Source organism: Trichoplusia ni, unplaced genomic scaffold, assembly GCF_003590095.1.
Source record: "Trichoplusia ni isolate ovarian cell line Hi5 unplaced genomic scaffold, tn1 tig00003647, whole genome shotgun sequence".
NCBI classification, from domain to species: domain Eukaryota; kingdom Metazoa; phylum Arthropoda; class Insecta; order Lepidoptera; family Noctuidae; genus Trichoplusia; species Trichoplusia ni.
Genome location: NW_020800433.1, coordinates 142,725 through 168,678, shown reverse-complemented (window position 1 = coordinate 168,678; position 25,954 = coordinate 142,725). Strand labels below are relative to the sequence as shown.

At 37.2% G+C, this 25,954-nt stretch overlaps 1 protein-coding gene across 1 annotated transcript; it reads left to right on the top strand.

The window, feature by feature from the left end:
* The first annotated feature begins 5,293 nt into the window (after positions 1 to 5,293).
* On the top strand, positions 5,294 to 25,882 carry LOC113508005 (protein sidekick). The gene is made up of 28 exons (XM_026890942.1): positions 5,294 to 5,662; positions 10,704 to 10,799; positions 10,880 to 11,056; positions 11,214 to 11,430; positions 11,587 to 12,290; positions 13,554 to 13,673; positions 13,941 to 14,096; positions 14,747 to 14,873; positions 14,983 to 15,278; positions 15,353 to 15,538; positions 16,396 to 16,808; positions 16,941 to 17,163; positions 17,240 to 17,436; positions 17,538 to 17,747; positions 17,831 to 18,085; positions 18,176 to 18,404; positions 18,519 to 18,839; positions 18,922 to 19,102; positions 19,455 to 19,670; positions 19,961 to 20,157; positions 20,488 to 20,684; positions 20,935 to 21,174; positions 21,323 to 21,460; positions 21,707 to 21,914; positions 22,068 to 22,373; positions 22,992 to 23,312; positions 23,396 to 23,676; positions 24,128 to 25,882. The coding sequence occupies exons 1-28, from the start codon at positions 5,659 to 5,661 to the stop codon at positions 24,368 to 24,370; spliced, it is 6,459 nt and encodes a 2,152-aa protein (XP_026746743.1). The 5' UTR covers positions 5,294 to 5,658; the 3' UTR covers positions 24,371 to 25,882.
* Positions 25,883 to 25,954: the final 72 nt, after the last annotated feature.

The window sequence follows — 25,954 nt, the reverse complement described above, 5'->3', positions numbered from 1 at the left end:
TCTCCCACCATTTCCTCGTCTCGGTCGAAGCGAGATCTTGAATAACCTTTAATCATCCTCAAAATTTTAGCTATCGAACACGAACACAATTTTTCAAGTCTCCATTATAGTTCCAGACAAAGTGAGATAAGATTCCATAATTTCGTTCAAACAAAATATTCAGCTTTATTATATTTGTAACACGGTTTATAGATGGAGCAGGATTGCTTTGAACCTTTTTTCCCAGACAAGGTATGTACATAATATATAATTCAGTAGACCGTACCTACGTTATATTAATTATCCACATAATGTGTTTATTTTTAATAACAGTACTTAATTGTTATTGAAAAGTAAGAAATTGTATTTAAATTTATTCTATAGTATTTATATTGCATTTAAGTAACTTGATATGTCGTCGGCGGCGAGTGTAAGGATAGCTGACATCGGGATAGGGTATTCAATTAAACTCTTGATTACGACTTGACTACGATCTTTTATCATCATTAGATGACAGTCAGTAGAGGATCCATGCAAGAGGTTGCAAATTATTCTTCTGCGACACAAATTATTAATAATAAAATGACCAAAGCAATGCGCCGTCATAATATTTGCTACATGATTGATATTATACAACCTTTTCTAGCGAGTAGCGATTTACGCATTAACCCTTTGATAAGAAAGCCTAAAATCTTAAAATTAGAAAAAACAATAAACGGTTATAATTTGTTCATTTTATTATTATAGCAATAAAACATTTACGAGTTAAAAGTGATATTAAAAGTAAATGCCAACTAAACTTAAATTTAAAGTTGTAAAATATTTGGCGTTATCGCTAACCTAATTTACCCTTAAAGTTGTTATTAGTGCTAGAAATTAAAAGTTGTAATATTCGTCTTTTGTACAGCTAGCTTCGAAGAGATTTTCTTGTAGGTACCTAAGTTTGCTTTTTGAGGCTGGTTTACGTCGTCGTACGCGAGTCGGCGGTAAACATCATCATAAAAGCCGTAAGCTCGCAAGTAGGTAGCTACTGCAGGAACTTCCTGTATGGGGTTATTAATATTAAAACACGGCGACCGAGTAAATACAGCCCAAGTAGGATCAGGACGCGGCGTACATAGTTCAAAGCTTTCAACTTTTAAGGCCAATTCCACAGAACACAATGATAAGCGCGGTGGAATATCAAATTGATATTATGAAGTTTGAGTAAGACAAGAGCAGGGCGATAGTTGAACTGTGAACTTTTCTATTTCTAATATACATGCTGCGATAACATTCTTTTGTTTCCCGACAGTGTGCTGTAACATTGATGTATTTTCATATTATGAGTGTAAAATGAAATGGCTTCATTTCATTACAAATAGTTTAGGAAAATGTATATTCTAAGAAAACGAAAAACGTGTTATGGCGTAGAATCAATGATTTTCTAATAATTGGTCTAATCCACACTTTATAATAAAAAAAATCGTTCATCTATTTAATGAAAGTTTTTTTCTTCTTAAAAACATCGCTATTTTATATTCAGATATTTCATAGGCTGAACTACCAACTACAAAACAACACCATACTTGATCAACTTAAAAAACAAAGCAATTGAAGTCGTTGTTTCCAGTCTTAGATAACTTCTATCTTTAATTACTGTAACGCGGATATGGCTGTGTATTTATATACGAATAAAAAGTTCAAATATTCAAATTAAAGTCTTACTTAGTTGGGTACTATTAAGAATAACAAATATATTAAGTTCTGCTTCGATTTCAGTCTTGTTTTCTCGAGATATTTAATTAGATCATTGACCAATTGCCTAATAACAAAGTACAAATTGTATTTATTTATACATTCAACTTTATTGGCCCATTCTGGCGGTTGTCAAGTCCCGGAAGATAAGATAGTTTTGGGTAACCGTAACCCTAGCGACCCTTATTCATTATTCAAGTGATGCGACGAAATCTTAACTGGATTTGTTTGTAGGAACTTTATTCTACTACAATCTTCTAGATTTATTTAGTTATCTTGAAAATTAGAAAAGGCGGTAATTCAATAAAGCGTTAACTATTATATCGAATGAAAACGCCTAAATGTTCCAAAAGCGGTTTCTCTTGGTCCTAGAAGCCAATCATTAGCAAACCGAACATTGGTTCTCCAGTACATTTATACATACCGGAACGAAAAACCGGAGTAAACCGCCGATATGTTTACTGCGGCTTCGTTCTCTTTTACTTGAGAATTTAATCCATCAAAGGGATTTATTTTTAACTTTTTATGTTTGTTTCTGTTTCACAAGTAGGTAACAAACATTAGTAGATAGATAATAACGTGTAAGTAATAATTTATTTGACAGCAGTGTTATCTTCATTCTGCAATACTCTTGGGATCTACTCGTCGTCGCTTCAGCTTCAGGCGTATGCTTATATGACATGTGATATCTGGTTTGACACACTTTACTAGGCTTGTTTAAACATAGGCTGATATTTTGCAACTATGAGAATTATGAGTATATTTATGGTAATAAACACGCTATGCCGTGCTCGTATCGTTTAAGAATAAGTTTTTCATAAATTTAATTTGAGATATAGAAGTTCTTCTCGGCTTTTTATTTTAATATTATGAGGGTATGAAATGTAATTTAATTTTTATTATGTTGGCATGAAAATTATAATTCATGCTGTGTTGTAACTGATGAACAGCCAGAAACACTTTGGACTAATGCGTCTGTGGGAGGGTAAAAAGCATTGAAAAAACCATTACGACGCGTATTTATGATACCTAACGCAACATAGGTATAATTTGTAATATACCTATTATGGTGTAAGTAGGAACAATTTACCAAGTGCGGCGGCGATGACACTCCGGAGGGTACTTAAAGGAAAGATCTTAATGCTTGAGTTTATATTCCATCTAGATTGGTGTTAAGGCGAGTTAGGCGGTTGAATAAATAGTGTCTACATTCTAGTGAGAAACAGATAAATATCAACTAGGCATTACCTTATTAATATTTGAACCTAAATGTTAAATTTATCATTGTAATGTATATATATTTCATTCAATAACCCAATATTTTACAGAATTTTAATCATATCTTAACTAAACCGATGGTTTGAATTCAGTAACTTTTGTATTAATTAAAGCTCACGCAATGAACAACAAATTAATCATAAATTGTAAGCGAGTCTCGAGCTTACTCGTAGAATTTTCGTAATTACAGTTGAATTCTGTTCTGACTGGCTCTAGTATTGTTAGTATTGTTACATTAAAATTTCAAACAATACCTAAATTTGGGATATATGTTATATTAATTAAAACTTAATTAAAAGTTACAATGTGGACACTGGACACTGAAACATTATCAGCTAATTAAGTGTCTAAAAGATATAAGAAAGTTACTTTGTCACATCAATTAGTATGCAGATGCCTTGACCATGTTACATATTCTTATCTGCAACTTTTTATCTGATCATCCCTTGCTTATTTATGTGTATGATAATGTAACTTACATCTATTATGTGTCAGCTTGAAAATAATTTACTATTTGCTCAGGGCCCCGATTCTGCTATTTATTATAGCCGATTAATGAATGTTAATTGGATTAAAATTGATACGCTTCCTATTAAGAAACTAAACAATTATTGGAAATTCATTGTATTAACTGTGTGTTCCTTCTCTTCTGAATTTCCAATATTTGTGTTAGAAAAATGCTTAGAATAATACGAATAGTGCCAATTTAATCCAATTTCCATTGATTCATCGGCCACTGTAAATAGCAGAATTGGGGCCCTGGTAATAGTGACCTGTCCGGCGTAATTGTAATGTAACATGCTGTCAAGTTAAACACCTCTACGACCCTCCTCTTAACACCATCTCGTGTGTGAACAATAGATTAACTAAAAACTACATACTTGGTTGATTTTCCTTTACGTGTTGGAAAAGGTCGGGTTCCTGTTTGGTACCTGTTGATTATGTAGCAAACGGCTGACACGAATAAAAGGATCGATTAACTTCTATTTTTACTCATGGTCGTATGGGGCGGCAGCTTAAACATAACATAAATAAGTACAGAAGGTATGACCACTTATGCCCGTATAAAATATATCTTTATTGTGTTATCCTATAAGTTATCAATTGTAGCCAAGATCCACTTGAAAATTACTGTTTGAACTGGGTATCTAGATAATGATAAATCGTATCAATAATATAATCTTAAAGGAAAAAAGTCATATACATACGTTAATTATTTATTAATGCACTAGGGTTAGGCAGTAGAATCAAAATCGGATCGCAGGATCCGATGACGCATGGAAGCGGCATTCTGGCCAGCTCGCCCGGTTTGACCACAGAGTCACGTGTAGGCGGACCTTCTGCAAGTATTTACGTAGTGGATGACCGCTCTGTACTACAACTCCGCTAAACAAAGGATACCGGCGACATAGAACGCCTAACAGCTTTTTTATGTTTGCATAATGGACAACCGATACCAAAACCTTTGATTTTCCATGATTTATGATTAAAATGTATGATAAAGTACTAGCAATTAATACGTCTCATCTTTATTATTGTATTTCTTTCATAGAGGACAATGACTCGGTTACAAAATAACAATTCATAACAAACGTTGTATTCAGGCGTAATAATTAATTAATACACTACCGTGTACGGGTAGGATATCGGCTTTCATTAATCGTTTTACCTTTGTTGTATCAAAATAATTAGTTAACATCGGTGATTATGCCACAATTATTTTATGTATGTATACCACTTATCCTTATGACCTAATTTTCAATAAAATCAATACCCTGTTATGCCTATGGATTGTTGTCTTGAATGTTAGAAATATAATATGTAACTTTCACATGAATTACATTTATCCCACTTTTCTATCTTTATGGTGCCTATTCATTATATTCTAAAGCATCACACCACGGCCGCACAATAATATGTAACAATAAATTAGTGAAACGAACTGTTGGTTAGTAAAAGATACCACCTATTAATTATCGTCATGCAGAGTGAAATCAATAATTCCTTTTATAGTTTACTCAAGTTAACGGCGTTAAAGCGGTCACACAATAAAAAAAATAACAATACATCGGCGACCTAGTTTGTAATGGTTTCCTACTAAAGCGTTTTTGAACAGTAAAGGCGCGCGGTCAGTCGAGCGCTAAAAACCACGTTACACTTGTTATATCACAATACTACGTTAATTATGAAATGCTGTAACCACGTAACTTCCATATTTCTTTGACCGTGAATACAAAGCATTAGAATTTATAAATTAGAAATTTTCATGCCATTAAATTATGATTCGTAAACTTCTTTGGTCAATGAATGTAACTATTAATAATGTAAATGTTAATAATTAACTAATATAGCTTTTTTCAATATCGAGATTATGTGTGTACTCGTGTTCTTGGAAATGGGCCGTTTTATTATCCGCTATAGCATTCGCTTCGTAGCTTTGCAACGACCGGTTAGTGCTGCGTTGCGCCTGGCGTGCGGACTGCGGTCACATACTTCAACAGTCGACCACGGACACTCGCTCAGAGAGTGGTAACTGATACCTATCGAGAGGGAATAAAATACTGTTCATTCTCCGTGACTCAGCTTGAATTAATTTCACTGGACGGAAGTGCTATCTCGATTGTCCAGATTATTGCAGCTTTTGACCTAAATGAATCGTGTACAATGGGTATTTACATTGCAGAGCCAGAAGTTTACTGTTAATTACTGGATCAGCCGATTCGCTGCCTCAACATTCAAATAACTGTGCTTTACTTGACTGAGGCTATCATTTTCATTTTAGTTACTTTTGTTTTAAACAGTTTTGGCATGCTAGTTTGAGCTGGCACAAAAAGTGGAAACTAAATTTATTACAATCATGCTTTACTTTGATTCATGTATTTATAACTGATAACTGAACTTCAGCTTAGTTTCAAATAATACAAAAATTTCAATGAAATATATTCATATAGTACCTTTTAGTTTTCGATATAAGTCCACTACTTATTCCTTGAAAAGCACACTTCAAAGGCTTCTATATAAAAGGGACACAAAGCCAATCGAAGGGTTTCCCGTTCGTTTACCTGTAGACTTACGTGTAGTTAAATGTTAGCCGTATGCCCTGCGTTTGTGGTACAGGCTCGGGTTACCGCCAGCCAACTGTTAACAGAACTTGAGCGACAACAAACCGGAAGCAAACCAGGGTTTTGTATAAATCATTACATAATTTGTGCGGATAAGTATATCCTTTTATTTGAAAACGATTGATTCTCGGTAAATAAAACCCTTTGGAATCGAAGCTCGAACGTTCCTTATTAGTATGTTAGTAGTCGCTGGCATCGACTAAACGTGCCATAAGTGTGAGTCACGTAACGGAAACGGTTCTTTCGATATTGATGTCTGGGCTTGATGCGTTCCCATGTTTTACTTTTACATATCCAACTTTTTACTTTGCGGAGCAGTTCAACAACTGTAATACTGCTTTCTTTTTATCACTGTTTCTAATTTAAATCCCTTTGGATATAGAAAAACATCTGCGAGCGTGGCGCATAAATAAAACTTTTTTATTTCTACCATTATATTAAACTCTTGAAAATATTTTTCTGGATGAGAATACTTAAGAAATTTTGTTGCAATAGAATCTTTATTAAATACTACCAATTAAACTGATGCCTGATAACTATTATTCTTAATTGAAATTTGCTCTATTTCCGGGCTTTTCTCTAAACATCAGCTAAAAAAAACTTCTGTTAAATAAAATGTTTGCGCTTATCCCTCATCACCTTATAATGTTTTCTTCGGAACAATTATTTCCCTACACAGCTATTCTCCGAAAACACTCTTCGTTAAGTGTTGTTCCTGATGTACGAAGTTCGAGTATTTCAACACATTTTTTTTAAGCTAGTGAAACTGTATACACAACGTTCCAATATTAAAATGTTTAGCACTGAAATATAAAATCGATAATTTTGTAAAATATGCATTGACTTTACAAAAAAAAAATACTCAAGTTGTTCCAATGACCTACCTATTGACGGTAAACTTATCTTATCATTTTATCGACTTTGATATTACTAAAATTAAGATACAATAAACTGATAGGTTGAAGTTGTGCGTTTACTCATTTTATAGATACCCAAAATGTATTACAAGCATTACTCGTAACTACTATGTGTAGTTAATTAAATCAGAGTTGACAGGTTAAGTATCCATAGTATTTAAAAGTATTAAATTTATCGATAACATTATTCAAATAAGTGATAAATTCAATATCATGATTTATCTATTTTCTATTGGTATCAAAATACACGTACTTATTTGTATTGTTAACATTGATTTCAGATCCATTGTGTGCCAAAAGTATATTCGTTGTACATCAATCCATGTAACGGAGTAGTTACACGGCGCGGCGCAGAGAACGTCAATGGTTCTTATTTCTTATGTAGTCGCGAATAGTTACTCGAAAAAGCTTTTTGCATGAACCTTAGTCGTATCTATTAAAATATAATATTTTTGTGATATAGGATTATTGCAAAGCTTGCTCCGTATTACCAAAGTACTCCTTCTGAAGATTAGTAAATTAAAATGTTGTGGATTAGAGGAGCTTTATGCAGTTTCCGCATTATCATAACTTTAATAGTACATAGGCATAATATTTAGTGGATAATGGTAATTAAAATATATTATTGCAAAATCAACCGACACCTGCGAAAAAAGTTGTAATCGTTTCAATGTTGACAGGATAGATATCGATTAAATGTGTTATCGATAGCATGACTCATGAGAGCTTACTATTTAATTTTCCCCAACCCTTGTAGTGTGTACAACTTGTGCGATTCAAAATAATTCTAAGCTTCAGATTGTTCAAATTATTGTTAAAATTATTGTAGGTATACGCAGGCACGCGAAACAAACTCTGAAAGTGTTGTTTTACGTATTCCACCCTCTACCCGTTATTAGCTTTGAATAACGACCAATATTTAGGCGGCAGTCTAACTTGAAGTTTGTTTGAGAATGTATCAAAGTTTGTTAAGAAGCCGTTATAAGTACGTAATTAAATACAAACAAAAATTGGATCAATTTACGATTGATTTAAAATGTCCAATATGTAATTATTTTACTAGATGTCCGCGCTATTTTCGAAAGGTTAAAAATGCTGACATTGCATCAGCGTATGAACTTTTAATATTGAACTCATGGTTTCATAACTTGCCGAGTTTAGTGAAGAATGACGGGCAATTTTCATCAAAGATGTTTCGGCTCTGCGTGAAGAGGAAACAGCCATGTAATAATCGCGACATAAATCTATTTTATCGGCTTTACTTCAAACTAATAATATCAGATTTTGATCACAAATAAATTCTTCAACTAATATGTACACTATGCTTTACTTAAATAAAGGTTTAAAAACTTGATATTAGATTTTGTAATCACAATCATTTAAGTCTGCTCACTGCTAGCCCAAATCTGTCGTTGTTTTAACTGAACAATTGTGTATTTCCTACTAACCTTATGGTGAACTTGTTAACAAACAGTTCCCGTTTAAGAAAGGGCTAATGCACGCTAACTACCAACCGTCGATATGATACTCTACACGTGTTGACTGTTAGTAACTGGGTCAGGCTCACTGCAGTCAATCAAGAGCAGCGAACAAAATAAACAGACTCACTGTTTCTTAAAATTGCATAACGATCATGTGCCTGATAGCAATGTTGATGTTTTTTCATTGGGTTTGGTCGTTTATCAAGAACTAGTTATTTCTTAATGGTTAGAAATGTACTAGAGCAGTAAATAGAACTTCTGGTAAATCGACACAATAGCAAATTAATTTATTTACTAAAGAAAAAAAATGTGATTTTAGCTCAGCAGTAGGGTTTGACTATACATCTTTGACATTATATATCTTAGTTTATTTTGTAATTGCTCTTATTTTAATATTACTTTATAACATCGCTTTGGTTTATCTGTGACTGTAATGGTATTATAATAGACAAATAAATAAATATATTTTAGGACTAACTTCTAAACAAATTACTTCAAAGTTTCATCTTAAGAATAAAGTAATTTTTGTTAAACGACATTCCGGCTTATAGCCATTGTTGTTTAGTGACATCAATGAAATTAATTATTAATTCAGTAAACGTCCAAAATCGTTAACACATGCTAACACGTTGTATGGTTGTCAAAGGCTTATTGGTAGTCCTTACAATAACTACATACATCCGTCATGTCGTTGGATCATTTTGGACGACTAGATTTAGATAACCATTATTATAGGTTATGAAAAGTATATAATAGTAGTTATTAAAGTCACTTTGTAAAAAAAATAGATCTTTATATCATCTTTTACTATACGAAAAGATTTGTTTTCTCCGCAAAAAACGGTCGAAAAATTTGGGAGATTGTAAAATTGGATTAGAGCTAAAAATACGCATCTTTACAATACTCTACGAACGTAAAAAGGATTTGCCAAAATTTATACGTGCCAGGCTTAATGATCCCAGCGAGACAATTACCAAGGAAAAGGGTCTAGGATAAGGCCTGTACGGAGGTCAACTATATGTTACAATCAATGTTAAATAAGTGTCATCTGTAAGGATTTTACTGTTAGGACTATTGACGTGAAAAACTACGCGGTAGCCAGCGACTTTTATCGTCGAACAGGGGTTCAAACAACGCGTATTTTTGGAGCTTACACACAGCAATCCGTCAACAGTGTATTCGATGTGTTTAGTACTGATTTATTCCTCTTTCCTATTTACCCTAATCGCTGCGCTGTATTTTTATCTGTTTTTTATCGTGAGTTCCCATTACTATTTCGATACTATGTGTAAGCCTTGGATAATTCTAATGCGAACTACCTACACTGTTAAATTTCTTTACACCAGTTTTTGCACAAATTTTCGGTGAAATGAAATGAAATTATTTATTCTGCAAATAGGATATTTTTTATCACTTTTACATGTCTTTTTTGAGAACGATGGAGCCGACATTTCCTAGCTGACTACCCTAAGAAGAAATGTCGAAACAAACTCAGGGTGTGGATGGAATAATTCCCTGCCGAGTTGATAAAATTCCTATTATATTCTGCTAGTTCTACATTATTTCTGGGGCTTCCATAAATTTCGAAAAGGGTAGTAGTAGGTTGGGGTATTAGTATTACTGTTTTTTTTTCTGATGTTAGCGGACGCAAAAAATATTGGCAAATTTGGCTGCTAGAGATCATCAAATTACTATTTACTTTTTAAATATGTCCCTTTTATCCTTCTTTATTCTGCAAAGAGCAAAAAGCTGACACCCGACCTACCGTGGGACTTTGTGGGAGCTATCGCTTAAATAAAATGATTGTTGGCATTCGCCCTTGCTATGAGACAACTCTTGCTTGCTACGGTTATACATTGAAATTTAAGATATGTAATTGAGCGATTTTGTTCTTGAGAATCATGCTGTTACTTATTCCTTCTTATAATAATGAGATTTTAACACGCCTGGCAGTGTACAAAGGAATCCACCCCGTTTCTAATTGTATCACGGTTAATTATATCACAAGATATTTTTGAAAAATGTAAATAGCCTGCGGGCTGCGACCTTTCCCGGTATCAGTCAACTTCCAAATTAAAAACGGTTTGACCGTAAAAACGCACCGGGTGAGCCGTGGGTGGTGCACACGAAGTAATTTTATGTACGGTCTTTTGAGAAATAAGTCGTTATATCTCTTGTTTTATTTTCAGTACAAATGCAACCACCGCGATTTAGTATGCAGCCTTCATCTTCAAATAGTATAGTCAGAGAGGGTACCACAAAAATCTTACAATGTTCCGCTATTGGTATGTTATTATTTACGGTTATGTTTTTTTTTTTACTAGATAATTATGAAATCTCTCTACTTAAAAATAAATGTTTTTAGGCATACCGCAACCGATGTATAGATGGTTGAGAAACGGTGTACCACTCAGTGATTTTTCATCCGAACTATTTTATAAGATCCACAATACCCAGAGGCAGGATGCCGGAGCTTACCAGTGTATAGCAAAAAATGACGTCGGAGCAATATTCAGCGAAAAGAACAACATTGTCGTCGCGTGTAAGTAAACTTTCATACATCTCTTTGTATGTCCATGTGTCTCTTTGTTGTGCATGCGGAATAATCTTGGAGAAAAACGAGGAACTGAGGTTCTGGACAACTACTTTTTAGTTCGTTTGACGTGAGACACTCATGTTTTTAAGATGTTTATTTTTAGATATGGGTGTATTTGAAACACTATCGAACACAGTGATTACTGCTGAATCTGGAAGAGCGGCAGTATTAGCTTTTCCACAGATAGAATCTGAACCACCGCCTTCAGTTATATGGCAGGACGAAAATGGCGCTCTTCGTTATGACCAGAAATATGCTGTTACTGACAAACATGAACTTGTTATACTTTGTACTTCGCATGAAGATGAAAAAGCTTACAGGTTTGAAACTATTTACACTATGGAACCAACAAAATTCATTATTATTATTATATGTAATAACTACATCACAACACTCTAATCTATTCAGAGTGCAATATACGTTAGTTTTATTTTTATGGCCTTGAGTCAAAGAAATCAAATGAATGTTTATTTCAGAGTACGTGCCATAAATACACAATTAGGGAAAGAAGAAAATAGTCCTTACATAAAACTTAACGTGTTTGGAAATGACAGCAAAGAAATTCCCCCAGAAATAATTATAAAGCCAGAAGACACAAAGATAGTAAAAGGTCAAGAATACACAAGTTTGCATTGCATAGCTAACGCGAGACCTCTGCACGAATTAGAAACTTTGTGGTTTAAAGACGGAATAATGATTGATTTAGCTGGCATAACATTTGACCTTAATGACCAGTGGAATAGGAGTCTCACTCTTATTTCGGCAAATTTGACGCACACCGGTCAGTACACTTGTCAAGCAAGATTAAAAACCGGTGGATATGCTACAGTCACAGCATCTGCGTATGTCACAGTATTAGAAAAACCAATGTTCCTTTCAAATTTAAAATCTGAAACGTTTGGCGAATTCGGTAGTACTATTGTTTTGGAGTGTAATGTTCAAGGCATTCCGTTGCCAAGTATAACTTGGTACAAAGATGCCAAAAAAATTGCAAGTGTTGGAGCGGACGCAGGAGAGCAGGATAATCCGGACGTTGACGATGGCGGAGGCAGGTATCGAGTGGAAGTCGATCGTTCACTCGTAATCAGCAATCTCAACATGGAGGACACCGGAATATACCAATGCATAGCCAGCAATGAGGCAGGAGAATCATCCATTTACACCTGGTTAAAGATTAAAAGTAAGTCTTTTTTTCTGAGAACACTGAATAACCACTCTTATAAAACAATCTTAAAATGTTTGTTAGCGGTCATTTTACAAAATAGCCATAATATCTTTTAAGGTACCAGAATTTTTTCTCCGTATTTTAGTGTATGGAATGTATGTTTATTGCTTAGCCCAGGGTCATTGTCGTGATGTGTGTAAGTGTGCGTAAAGATATAACAATGCTGACTAATATTAATTATGCCACCGTGCAGTGAAGGACAATAGGCGTTATCCACGAAGTCACATGAAGTTAATAAGAATGAGGACCTCAGATAAAAAGTCAAAAACATTCAGATTTGACACTGGCAGTAAGAATAATTACTTGTTGTCATTTTACACGACACATAGAATAGCAGATTTTTCATTTTCAGCACAGAGTGATTGCTTACTAAGTTATTTAAAATGTTGTTTTATTTAGCATACGGTGACATGCCATCCTTTAATTGTTACAGTTTTATCAATTGTTTTCCCACATTTTTATGCGCAACCATGCAAAGCAATGATTTGTAGACATAATTTATGTACGCACTATAACATGCATGACTATTATAATTATTTCGCACTATATTTATGTTTGTACATTTTAGTTTTTTTTATCTATGAGCATGATGAGTTTTGTATGGATAATTAATGAACTTAAAATAACAAACGCAGTATATTGAAAGGTACTGCGATTAAAATATCCCACTAGCATGAAGGAAACGGAACAAATTTACTTGTAGTGAGTGCGTGTAAAACGCGGGAATTTAATGCGCATCCTTCTAAAAAATTCATTCTAACTGAGCAAAATTATAGTGGGTCTACGAGACACCTGCGCGGTTTACTAAGTGTTGGCGCCAGATATCGATCTAAAGTTACGGTGTTTACTCGAATTAACCATGAAATTAATAAATATTGTTGTTACAATCAAATTCTGTACTATGATATCACAAAGTAGTCAAGCCGTGAATTTTACATATCTGCGTTTCAGTTAATTATTATTATGTATTAATAAGCTTTTACGGACTAATATCGTGCAAACAACAGCAGTTTTACAATCGTTATGCATGAGTGGGTACCCAACGTTGCAGTAAACTACAATTGCATGCGCTTCCTTCCAAAGCAAAGTTGGCACTGAGTTTTTAGTACTTTAGTATTAACAGTTATATAGATTAGTAAAAGAAATTTTTGGGTGATATAAAAACAATATTTAACCCGCTAGTAAGGCTCGTGTAACTAACTAGTGTGTGGCTTGTAGCGTCCCCGCCCATAATGCAGACTCCGCCGACCAACATTACGGTGCTGGACGGCAAAGACGCCACCATCACGTGTCGCGCCGTCGGGGCACCCATTCCAAACGTCACCTGGTACTTCAACGGTAAGAAAATGGGAAGATATATAAATATTAAAAAACTACAACGAATGGAATGTTAAACAACTCCTTTACTGATGGAATTATAAAGTAATTTGCGTCTCGTTCTCTGCGAAAATCCACACAAAAATCATTTGATTTAGTATTTGAACTTAATGCTTTACATTATTTCGATGTTCCTTGTATCTGAATATGATATCAAACATTGAATGCGGTCAAACCATAAACCTTACAACACTTAATCTTGTTAATCGTCTTGTATCACTTTTGCAGATTCTTTAATTATAAACTTATCAGCGAGACTACAACAGCTAGACGAAGGTGACCTGCTAATCACAAGTACTACGACGGCTGATAGTGGCAAATATACCTGCGTGCGTTCCAACGATGCTGGGAACGTATCCGGACAGGCTTATCTCACCGTACTAGGTAACTTTATTACCAATACGTATCATTTGCCAGTACTAGTCATAAGATTTATTTTTGTGTTTGAAACGGTAACGGTTTCTTCGTTGTTATGACCTCTAAAACGTAATTTCACCAATTTTATTAATTGAAACTTGGACTCAACAGATACTGCTTAAATTCAGTATTTTGATACTTTAGTCTTAATTGTTGATGAGTTTTAATTGGAAAGCGACCTTTAGTTATGTGGTTCATGACCTTAGTCAAAATTGCCTTGTCAATAATTTCACGCTAAAATTCAAGGATTTTAGCAAGCCAAATAGAATTTTATTTGATTCTCTTCGTAATAAAGAGGTAAGACAAACAAACTTCAATGTCAGACAGAGATCTTTTTTGCCAAGTCATTTGATATTATCTCATAAACGACGGAAAACCCTTTCGAGTGCGAAGATAAACCCTTTTAACCTATTTTTACTTTAGATGTAAGAAGAATATATTTTTTTTTGTTATTTTTTTATTTGTATTCGGGATCAAAAACAAGCTTTTAAGCTCCAAAAATCACGAAACTGGCTATGTTTCGCTTAAAAGCGAAAATAATCTTAACATTCTGTCTATAACAGATCTGCTATTATATTTTATAGGATTATTGTAAATTCGATATTTTTTTGTTTTAGTGAGAACACAAATTATTGCTCCGCCAGTGGATACAAGAGTCTTATTAGGTCACACGGCCACGCTACAATGCAAAGTGTCGAACGACCCGAATGTGAAATACAATATTGATTGGTTCCACAACAAACAGTGAGTTGGGCAGCTATATCCATTATTCCTTTCACTTTAAAATATGGATGGAAGGTCAAGGATGCATCTACCCTGGGGATGTTTTAGTAAAGTAATCTTATTATTACAGGCCAATGACAGCGGGTTCTCGCGTATGGGTGGCGGCGGATGGGGCTCTACAAGTGCAAGCCGTGCGTGCGAGTGACGCAGGCGAGTACACGTGCGTGGTGACGTCGCCGGGCGGCAATCACACTCGACACGCTGTCCTCTCCGTCATCGAGCTTCCCTTCCCTCCTACCAATGTTCGCGCCTTCCGATTAGATGCCACGTCACAGAGAGCCGTCAACGTCACGTGGACCCCCGGCTTCGATGGAAACTCTCCTGTACAGAAATTTATAGTTCAAAGAAGGGTCGTCCCGGAATTCGGTAAGCAACATCGTAGTGTAATACAGATAAGTATTTTCAATCGAAAACGGAATACTGCAATATTCAAATTATAGGTCCCACACCCGACCCGCTCTTGAACTGGGTAACAGAACCGATGAACGTGTCGGCTAACCATCGCTGGGTTCTCTTGACCAGCTTGAAGGCAGCCACGTCGTACCAGTTTCGGGTATCGGCGGTAAACACAGTCGGAGAAGGGCCGCCTTCAGATCCAACGGACGTGTTAACCCTGCCTCAAGAAGGTACGTACAATAATTTTATTTTCAAAAGGATCACGTGGCCTGCAATAAAAATTACAATGTCATTCTCCATGTTTGGACCTTTAATTTTATACAGTTAAAATTAAAATTTGTATGTTTTGTATATTATCTTTGATGTTATTTATGATCGATATTTGCACTGAAAATATTTTTTCACATCACTGGAAATCATTGTATCAGACGTGGATATTTTATTGACCAAATCCTTTACATTTACCGTAGACCAGGTAAGGTTGTATCATGTGTGTGTGTTAAGCAAAGTGTAAGTGGTATTATGTGCCGTTCTTTGTAAATAAATAAATAAATAAATAATGTGTTAATAACTGTTTATATTAATTGTATTCTCTTTGCGGCCAAGCCGGTGATCTTATATGCTGCCAAGGTATGCAGAAATATTGTCATATTAGGTGATGCGTTCCTAAACATTTTAGTGTCTCTGCTATGATTTTGCATTTGTTTTATTTTCATTATTTGAAATTCGACTGCTGTACTATTTTATAATAAGTTGCGACTGCCTTTGAAGTATCTATAGTTTTATTCCGATCTCAAATATTTTCGTCTTGCCTTATTTATTGTGAAATGTCTGCATGTAACGTGACTTGTCCAACTTTTCGTGTTTAAGTAGAATCCATCAAATATTAATTATTCGCTAAGAAAATTAGGATCCAATAGTGGCGCATGAAGATCTTTCTCAATCTTATTTTTTGATAAATTTTAAATATTTTTTTGTTAAAACAAACGATTTGTTTTTGGCATGTTTCTTTTTCATTAAATACGTTATACATAACGTGCAAATGCTGACTGAATCGGTCAATTAAGAATATTGAATTAATTTCCAGCACCTTCCGGGCCTCCCATCGGTTTCATGGGTTCCGCACGCTCGTCATCCGAAATCATAACTCAATGGCAACCGCCGCTAGAAGAGCATAGAAACGGTCATATATTGGGCTATGTCATCAGATATCGACTAAGAGGCTACGATAACAGTCCGTGGACATATCAGAATATCACCAACGAAGCACAGAGGAATTACCTCATCCAAGACTTGATCACATGGAAAGATTATAACGTACAGATAGCAGCATACAATGACAAGGGTGTAGGAGTGTTTTCGAACAGCTACACTATAAAAACAAAGGAGGGAGTCCCTGAGGCGCCCCCCGACAGCGTGCGATGCGAACCATTCAATTCAACCGCCGTGACTGTGTGGTGGACACCGCCTAATCCACAAAAGATCAATGGTATCAATCAGGTGAGTAGAGCAGTAGAATAATAAGAAATCCGGGACAAAGCAAATATTTTATCTTCTAGTATATTAGTAATTCCAAGGGTCACGCATGTGTTACTTATTTAGTACCCATAAAACAATATTACTCTTTTACAGGGTTACAAAATTCAAGCTTGGACTTGGGATGAAAAAGAATCCACTTATGTGGAGCAAAAACTTGTTAGTGTTCCTCCTAACCTTCTAGATCCTCTCACGGAACAATCGTCCGTTATAGATGGTCTTGAAAAGTTTACTGAATACAACATAACAGTTTTATGCTTTACGGAACCCGGTGACGGACCGCGCAGCGACTACGTTCTGGTCACTACAAAGGAAGACAGTAAGCAGCTTGGAATATATACTAAGTTTATGAATATTTGAACTCTCTTGTAATATATTATTTCGATTGTTTCTAGTTCCGGATGAAATAGGAAACCTGCTATTTGATGACATATCGGACCGTGCGGTTAGAGTGTCTTGGTCGCCTCCAAAGAAATCGAACGGTGTTTTAATGGGCTACAAGCTCTCTTACCAAATGAAAGACAACAATGATACTTTCAAAGAAGAAGTTCTTCCACCAAATGTTACAAGCATAAGAGTGGAGCATTTGCAGGTAATTTTCCCACGTACAATCGCTTTTCTTGTTTGCTAACGAATATCCTGACTTTGGTAAAAAAAAACCAGAATAAATATTAATTAACATTTATTTTTAAGGCAAGTACACATTACAAGTTCTGGCTGAGTGCTATGACAGCAGTAGGCACGGGCCCGGCGCGGCTTGCCGTCATCCAGTCCGGCGTGGAGCCGGTCCTACCCGACGCTCCGCGCAACCTAGCCCTCTCGAACATAGAAGCATTTTCTGTACTTCTACAGTTTACTCAAGGCTTCGACGGCAACTCCTCCATATCGCTATGGACTGTTCAGGTAACACTTCAATGCACTTGACATTATGTTCTTCTTATAAAATTGTGTAACTGTCTTAACAATAATAAGTCTATAATTTACAGGCTCAGACTGCAAGAAATTCTTCATGGGTAACAATTTTCGAAGTCAATGCTCCGGATGCCCAGTCTATACATGTCACTGGGTTAATACCATTCACAACGTACAGACTACGGTTGATAGCTACTAATGTTGTTGGGTCATCGCCGCCATCGGAGCCTTGTAAAGAGTTCCAGACGATCCAAGCACCTCCGCAGCACCCGCCTAAGAATGTTACAGTTCGCGCAGTAAGCGCTACGAATCTGCGTGTTCGATGGATTGTAAGACATTTTTTCTACTTACATAACACATGAAATATACTAATACGCCTTTTTATTTTCTAAACTCAACTAAAACACCTCTAATTGCAGCCCCTACAGCAAAGTGAATGGTATGGTAACCCGAAAGGTTATAACATAACATATACGAAAAGCGGTAGTAACGACACACTGCATAGTATAATTGAAGACCACACTGCTAACTCTCATGTCCTGTCGAACTTGGAAGAATGGTCAGTCTATGAAATTCGTATGACGGCTATAAATGAAGTGGGAACTTCAACTGCCAGTCCAACTGCCATTGAAAGAACTAGAGAAGCAGGTAAGTGCCTTAAATACAATCATAATTAATATTTTTCAAATTCTTGTAACCTATGTATATTGATATGCAAGAAAGTGTATGTTATCTACATTATTTTTTCATGTTTTTATGCAGTCCCGTCGCGTGGCCCTACGGACGTGTCAGCGAATGCAACGTCATCAACAACGGTAGTTGTACTGTGGGGTGACATTCCCCCAGCAGAACAGAACGGTCTCATCGAGGGATACAAAGTGTGTTACGCAGCTGTAGTGCCACCGCCGCGACCCGAACAAAAAAAAGTGGAGTGCCAAGCAGTTCCTTCAAATCAAACTCATACTATTACACTGACTGAACTTAGGAAATATGTAGTGTACCAAATACAAGTGTTAGGATACACTCGCTTAGGAGACGGAGCACTTAGTGACCCCCCTGTGACCGTGAGGACGTTTGAAGACAGTATGTATTGTTTAAACTTGACCACTAAACATTGTACTTTTTAAGGTTTTGTTCGCAAATTACATGGTTTCATTCCTTTTAGCTCCCGGTCCACCTTCCAATGTCTCGTTTCCTGACGTGACATTCACCACGGCGCGAATAATTTGGGACGTACCTGAGGACCCGAATGGTGAAATCCTCGCGTATAAAGTGACTTACCACCTGAACAGCAGCACTCAACATATCTTTTCGAGAGAGTTCCTACCGTCTGATCGGACATTCAGGTAAAGTTAAAGTTTTTTTTTAGATTTAATCTTTGACTTCTTCCATAATAGATAAAAAAAACTGTTTTAAGTGTCAATATCTCTGACGGGTACTAGTATAATGTAACTAATGACTATAAATAATGGTATAACTTGTTGTTAGGAAACTAGTTGATCATTAAATCAACATAATTTTGTAGTAACATTCGATGTTGTCTGTACAGGATATTGTATTATATAAATTATCGAAATTATAAATAAATGTACTCACTGTATCGGGTATTTTTGGGTTCCAAAAAAGTAAACTTATTACTTTTTACAGCAGTAACCGTCATGCTTGTGGTTAGAAAAAAAAATGTATGTATATGTATAGAGCGACGGAGCTATCGTCGGAGAAGTACTACCAGTTCAGCGTGCGCGCGCAGACGCGGCTGGGCTGGGGCGCGGTGGCGCGCGTGCTGGTGCTGAGCACGGCCAACCGCGCCGCGCCCGCGCCGCCCGCGCGCCCCAACGTGGCGCGCTCGCTGCTGCAGCCGCACCACATCACCTTCTCCTGGACGCCCGGCGACGACGGCTACGCGCCGCTACGGTACACTTCAACACTCCACATACTTACCTACTGTCCCATTCCTAAAAGTTTGCTCAACTATTTATTTGTGGTAGTTAAAATATGAAGGTAGAACGAGCAACATCTTCTGTCAAGATGAACGCCATCTCAATCTGTCCGTGACCATGATACCTAAAAAGGTGTCAAAACGTCGGGAATGAAAATCTAAAATTAAATCGCGATAAAATCCGTAAAAGTACCTAGTTTCATTTCAATGTCTAATATTCGCGGAAACCTAAGAAACCACTATATGTAATTATTAATTTACCCAGATACTACACCGTACAACAAAAAGAAGATGGAGGAACATGGCAGACGATACCAGAGCGCGTGGATCCGTTCGTAACATCTTACACAGCCGAAGGTCTAAAGCCATATACCGCGTATCAGTTCCGGATACGAGCCACTAATGACATCGGCCCCAGTCGATACAGTAACGCGACGGAAACGGTGCGGACTTTACCTGCTGGTACGTGCAAAATTCATACTCCTCACCGAATAGTGAGTATCACCAAAAGCGAACTTCATAGAATTATAAAGTTCGCTTTTGGTGATAATCAGTCCGGTGAAGCAGTGAAAGTGCTTCAGCCTCTGCAGTTAAGCCTATCTTCATGGACTTCGTAAAAATATATGATTTATTTTTCTTTCTTGTACCTGTTCCTTGTAATTTATTATATACTTTTTGAGACCGTCAGCTCATACGCTACCATGATTTTTTATTTCTTTTTAGAATCTTTTATCGTTACGAATAATTTAAATGATTAACAGTTTAATGAATAATGTTATGATCATCGTATAGCTCCAAGCAAGGCTGTAGAGAACCTGCACATAGTCCCGATCACGCCGAACAGCGTGCGCGTGCAGTGGTCGCCGCTGGGCGAGGCGCACTGGAGCGGCGACACGCGCACGGGTGGTTATCGCGTGCGCTACCAGCCGCTCAGCGACTTCCCCACCGCGCTGCAACAGACCATGAAGCAGGATGTGCCTGGGATTAAGGTCAATAGTTATTACTTATCTAATGTATATTGTTAAACTACTCGTACATTTTCTATGGCTTTTTGTTGTTGATGACAAATAATACGGTCTATGTTGGAATGATTTGTTTTGGTAACAAAAATTTAAACGTAAAAGGCTATCATTCATCATATTTCTTATAGAATGTTTTTTTTTTATATAAGACCATAAAAAGCAATCAATCCATGACATCATATGAACTGTTTAATTTATGGTTATCTGCATGTCGTAGAGCGAGGAAGTGGTCCTGACGGATCTGGCGCTGGACCGCAACTACGAGATCAGCGTGTGCGCGGTGAACTCGCAGGGCGCGGGCCCGAGCGGCGCGCCCGGCGTGGTGTGGGTGGGCGAGGCCGTGCCCACCGCGCCGCCGCGGGACGTGGCCGCGCGCGCGCTCTCGCCCACAGAGGTCGCGCTGGTCTGGAGCCCGCCCACGCGCGCGCAGCAAAACGGGGACCTGCTCGGCTACAAGGTATGCTGGACCCATCACCCTCAACTTCAATGCGTGACAAATAGTCTTTGCGCTAATTACATAGAAACAATGGTCAGTTTTACCCGCCTTCCGATAGTGAGTCTGAGCCTATACTATAACTATTTATATAGTAATGAAATTTTCCCAGATATTCTACTTGGTGACCGAATCACCTGAGGAGCCAGAACCCGGCCGACGTATTGAGGAAGAGATCGAGGTGGTGCCTGCGACGGCCACTTCACATTCGCTAGTGTTCCTTGATAAATATACACAATATCGTATCCAGGTACAGTCCTTCTTATCATCATCGGCCTAGCCCTTTCCCAACTATGTTGGGGTCGGATTCCAGTTTAACCGGTTTCAGCTAAGTACCAGTGTTTTACAAGGAGCGACTGCCTATCTGACCTCCTCAACCCAGTTACCTGGGTAACACGATACCGCATAGTTACAGTAGTGCAATTCTTTCTTATATCCCAAATATTCACACAAGGATAGAATAGCTACTTGTACTTACTACTATGATCTTTTACAGGTTTTAGCATTTAATGCTGCAGGCGACGGTCCCCGATCTACCGCAGTGATGGTGCGGACCCTGCAGGGCCTGCCCTCAGCTCCGCGCAACATCACCTTTTCTGACATCACTATGAACAGCCTCGTTGTGTCGTGGGAGCCTCCGTATCGACGCAACGGCCTCATACAATCCTACCTCGTTACCTACGAAACTATAGAGCAGGATGAACGTAAGACTTGTTTTTCCTTGTCTGTGTAATTAAAATGATGACACGATTATTTTTTGTTGAAATTCAGTTTGTTCATACATAATTTTCTTTAATCGTTATTTAACCATAAGTATGATAAAAAGTATTGAGAGTTTATGTCTTTATTGAGTACAGGTTTCAGCAAGCAAGTAAAGCAAAAAGTAACGGAGCGGCGCCTAGCGGTGGGTGGGCTGGAAGAGGAGGTGGAGTACCGGTTCAGCGTGCGCGGCGTGACGGAGGGCGCGGGCGCGGGCGCCGCGGCCACCGCGCGCGTGCGCTCCGGCCCGCAGCCCGGCGCCCCGCCCGCGCCGCGCGCGCTCGCGCTGCAGCCCGAGCCCGCCGCGCTGCGCCTGCGCTGGCTCAACGCGCCCGCCGCCACCGCCGCGCCCGCCGCGCCCGCCGCGCCGCTGCGAGGATACTACATTGAAGCGCGCCGAAAAGGTACAGGAACAAACCACATACTCTAGCTATTGACGACAATCAAATGGCGTTGACTTTACTGACCGTACATGCTGGTGCTGTCTGCGTGTCCAATAACTCAGCTAAAGATCAAAAGAATATACATTACCTAATACAATACCTAATAACACTGTACTGTATGTGATACTTACAAAAAACTAAACATATCTATTGATCTATATAAACTGAATACCTACATTCTACAAACATTAAAGTGAGCTTACGATAATTTAAGCGACGTGCTAATATATACATACAATAACTAGAATGTTTCATTTCAACGCAGCCAAGGAGTCATGGCAGGCCTGTAAGTTTACTCGTTATTGCCTGCACCTCATAAACATTCCGCACTATCCACTAATGAACCGCCTATCATCCTCCGATAAAAATACGAAACTCGCGTTCTCTGTTTGTTACCCTAACTTTATTGATATCATCCATATATACTTTTCAGTTGATCTTGAAAACATACCATTTATTATCAGGTTTTTAAACTAAGGTATTGATTGCATAGCATTAACACGTCATGTGCTGATTGAAATATATTTATTATTTTTAAATTGTGTAAAAAATTATACATAATTCTATTTCTGCATTTAGATGACACTAGATGGGAAACAATAACTAGGACGAGCAATGGCGCATTAGAAGAGTTTACCATATCATACCAGAGTCTCTTGCCATCAACTGCTTACTCGTTTAGAGTGATCGCTTATAACACGTATGGAATCAGCAACCCGACCTACAGTGACAAAGTGATAGTTACTCCGTCGAAGCTATACTTGGAGTATGGCTACTTGCAGTATCGGCCGTTCTATCGTAGCACCTGGTTTATGGTGGCGCTTGCAGCCGCTTCTATCATCATCATCATAATGGTCATTGCAATTTTGTGCGTGAAGAGCAAGAGCTATAAATATAAAAGTAAGTTTAACAATACAGTTAAGCAGCTAATATGTTAAAGAAAACTTGTACTTACTAAAACCCACATTACTTTTTAATTGCAGAAGAAGCACAAAAGACCTTAGAAGAGTCACTGGCGGGCGAGGGCGATGAGCGCGGCACGCTGGCCATGGAGCTGTACCGGTCGCGGCAGAACTCGTGCGGCAGCGGCGGCGGCGCGGCCACGCTGCGGCGCTCGGCCCCGCTGGCCAAGTCCCCGCCGCGCCCCACGCCCGGCTCCGTGGCCTACCACAGCGACGAGGAGAGCCTGCGCGCCTACGACGAGAACCCCGACGACTCCTCGCTCACCGAGAAGCCCTCCGAGATGAGCTCCTCTGACTCACAGGTGATAACCATTAAGATAAGCGTCGTCTAAACCCGACCATAGCTTCTCCGTAACACTTAATCGGTCCTTATTTTTTCTCCACCGTTCCCTGGAGTATATTACGGTAAATATTACGACTGAGATCCCACTACTGCTATTATTATTTTCGACACGCTTTCGGCGAGATCAGCACCTTCATAAATAGTATGTATAGTTGTATTTAGATTGGCGGCTTAGTTTTATGTATTAGTCTCATTACTTGAGACCAGTATTATTAGATAATTCATTTTTAAAATGCTAAATTAATAATAAATTAAATTTTCTGTCAACTTGAGTTTTATTAGCAACGTACTTTTTTCGTAAATACACACTAAATAATCCTTATTTAAAGTTTACTCCTTTTTTATTTCATCGTAAGGCAAGAATTACATATAGAAAATGTTAATAATGAAAGTAATATTATTTTTAACAGAATTCGGAGAGCGAGAACGAAAGTGTCAGGTCTGAGCCGCATTCGTTCGTGAATCACTATGCCAACGTGAACGACACTTTGCGACAGTCGTGGAAGCGACAGAGGCCTGTACGCAACTACTCCAGCTACACAGACTCTGAACCAGAGGGCAGCGCCGTGGTAAGCCTTAACGGCGGCCAGATCGTGATGAACAACATGGCCCGCTCGCGGGCGCCGTTGCCCGGCTTTTCGTCGTTCGTATGACAAGAGCCCGCCGGCACGCCACCTGCGGAAGCCGTGCACATGTAACTTTTTCACTGCCCATTCCCTACTATTTAAATAATTTGTTTAGGTATTCCAATTGTACATATCGAATATAAATTATAAGCTTTAACTAAATTGGTTAAGTATCTGAGATAGGTTTGATATACTTCAGATATTTCCGATATTATTAAATATGTTTTATTCAAGTAGTTCTATTATTACATTAGATTAATTATGTGCCTCGCTGGAGTTCAAACAGCGTGTTAATTAAATATGCCATACCACATTTAGAAGTTTCGTAAAAGCACATAACAATTTATAGTATTATAATTATAATGATCATTGGCAACTATAGGCAGCGGTTTTTTAAATGTTACTTATCTTTTAGATAGAGATCTCGTATACTTAAATTGCATTTAAAAAATATTGTATATAATAGACATGCCAGGTTTCGGTGTTAAGAAACTTAATATTGTTTCGTGATACACATGGGATAGTACCTAATGGATAAAACAGCTTTTGCGTGACAAGCAACCGTTAATACAGACCTATGACAATATGATTTTTGGTTTAGCTAACGCATCAGAAGATATATTTCACCATACCATACATAAACCGTACATTTACTTTTAATCATTACTCTGTATACATGATCTATAACTATAATTCCAGAGAACCTTTCATATTTTACAAACACTTTAAATTACACATAGCCATTTAACATGTATTTCCTGTAATTAATTTCACCAATTACAGCAAAAATCCCCAAAACACTTAAGATCCATATTTTATTTTCCATTGCGTACTTGTGCGTAGCTTCAACATAAAACAGTATTGATTAGTATAGTATATATAAATAATACTTACTGCAGTATCAATCTTTAGTTAAGCAAAGATAAATGAGGCGAAGGATGTGTCTAATAGATCAGTGCGATGATGTGTAGAGTAACGTTTTATAATATTTTTACAATATTGTTATATGCAATTGACTGATAGCTGTAGTTTTTAACTCTTTACAAGTGTAAATATTATTAATGACAAATGCATGCTAGCAACTTTTGGCACAATTTCATGAAAATACTGTGATTAATTTTATTATGATTGTCTCAACAGCTGAATTTTATATTTCCCACACAATTTAATACACAAAAGATGTTAGATTAAAAAGATAAAAAAAGTAAATAATTTCAATTTGGACCAGTTACGTGTTACCTTTAACCATAGAATACGCATTTGTAAATAAATTCTGTACTTAAATTTTAAATGTATAACGTTTATCAGACATTGTCGATGAATGTTGCTTTTATCAGGGTATGTTATAAACGCCTGTATTAGATACATATTTGTTATCTAAACTGTTTGAACCTGATGAAAAAGCAAGCTACAATATCGGCATCAATCTACTGTAGAAATACAGGTGCCATCACTTCAAGACTAATAAATCAATTTTGTCTTTACTGTATGTTAGACATAAATCATTTTTATTTACTATATTAAATAGTATAAATTATTCCCTTGTGTTTTACTTATTTCGTTTTCTCATTTGTCAAAAGCAAATGTGACATATTTTAAAATATACTTGTT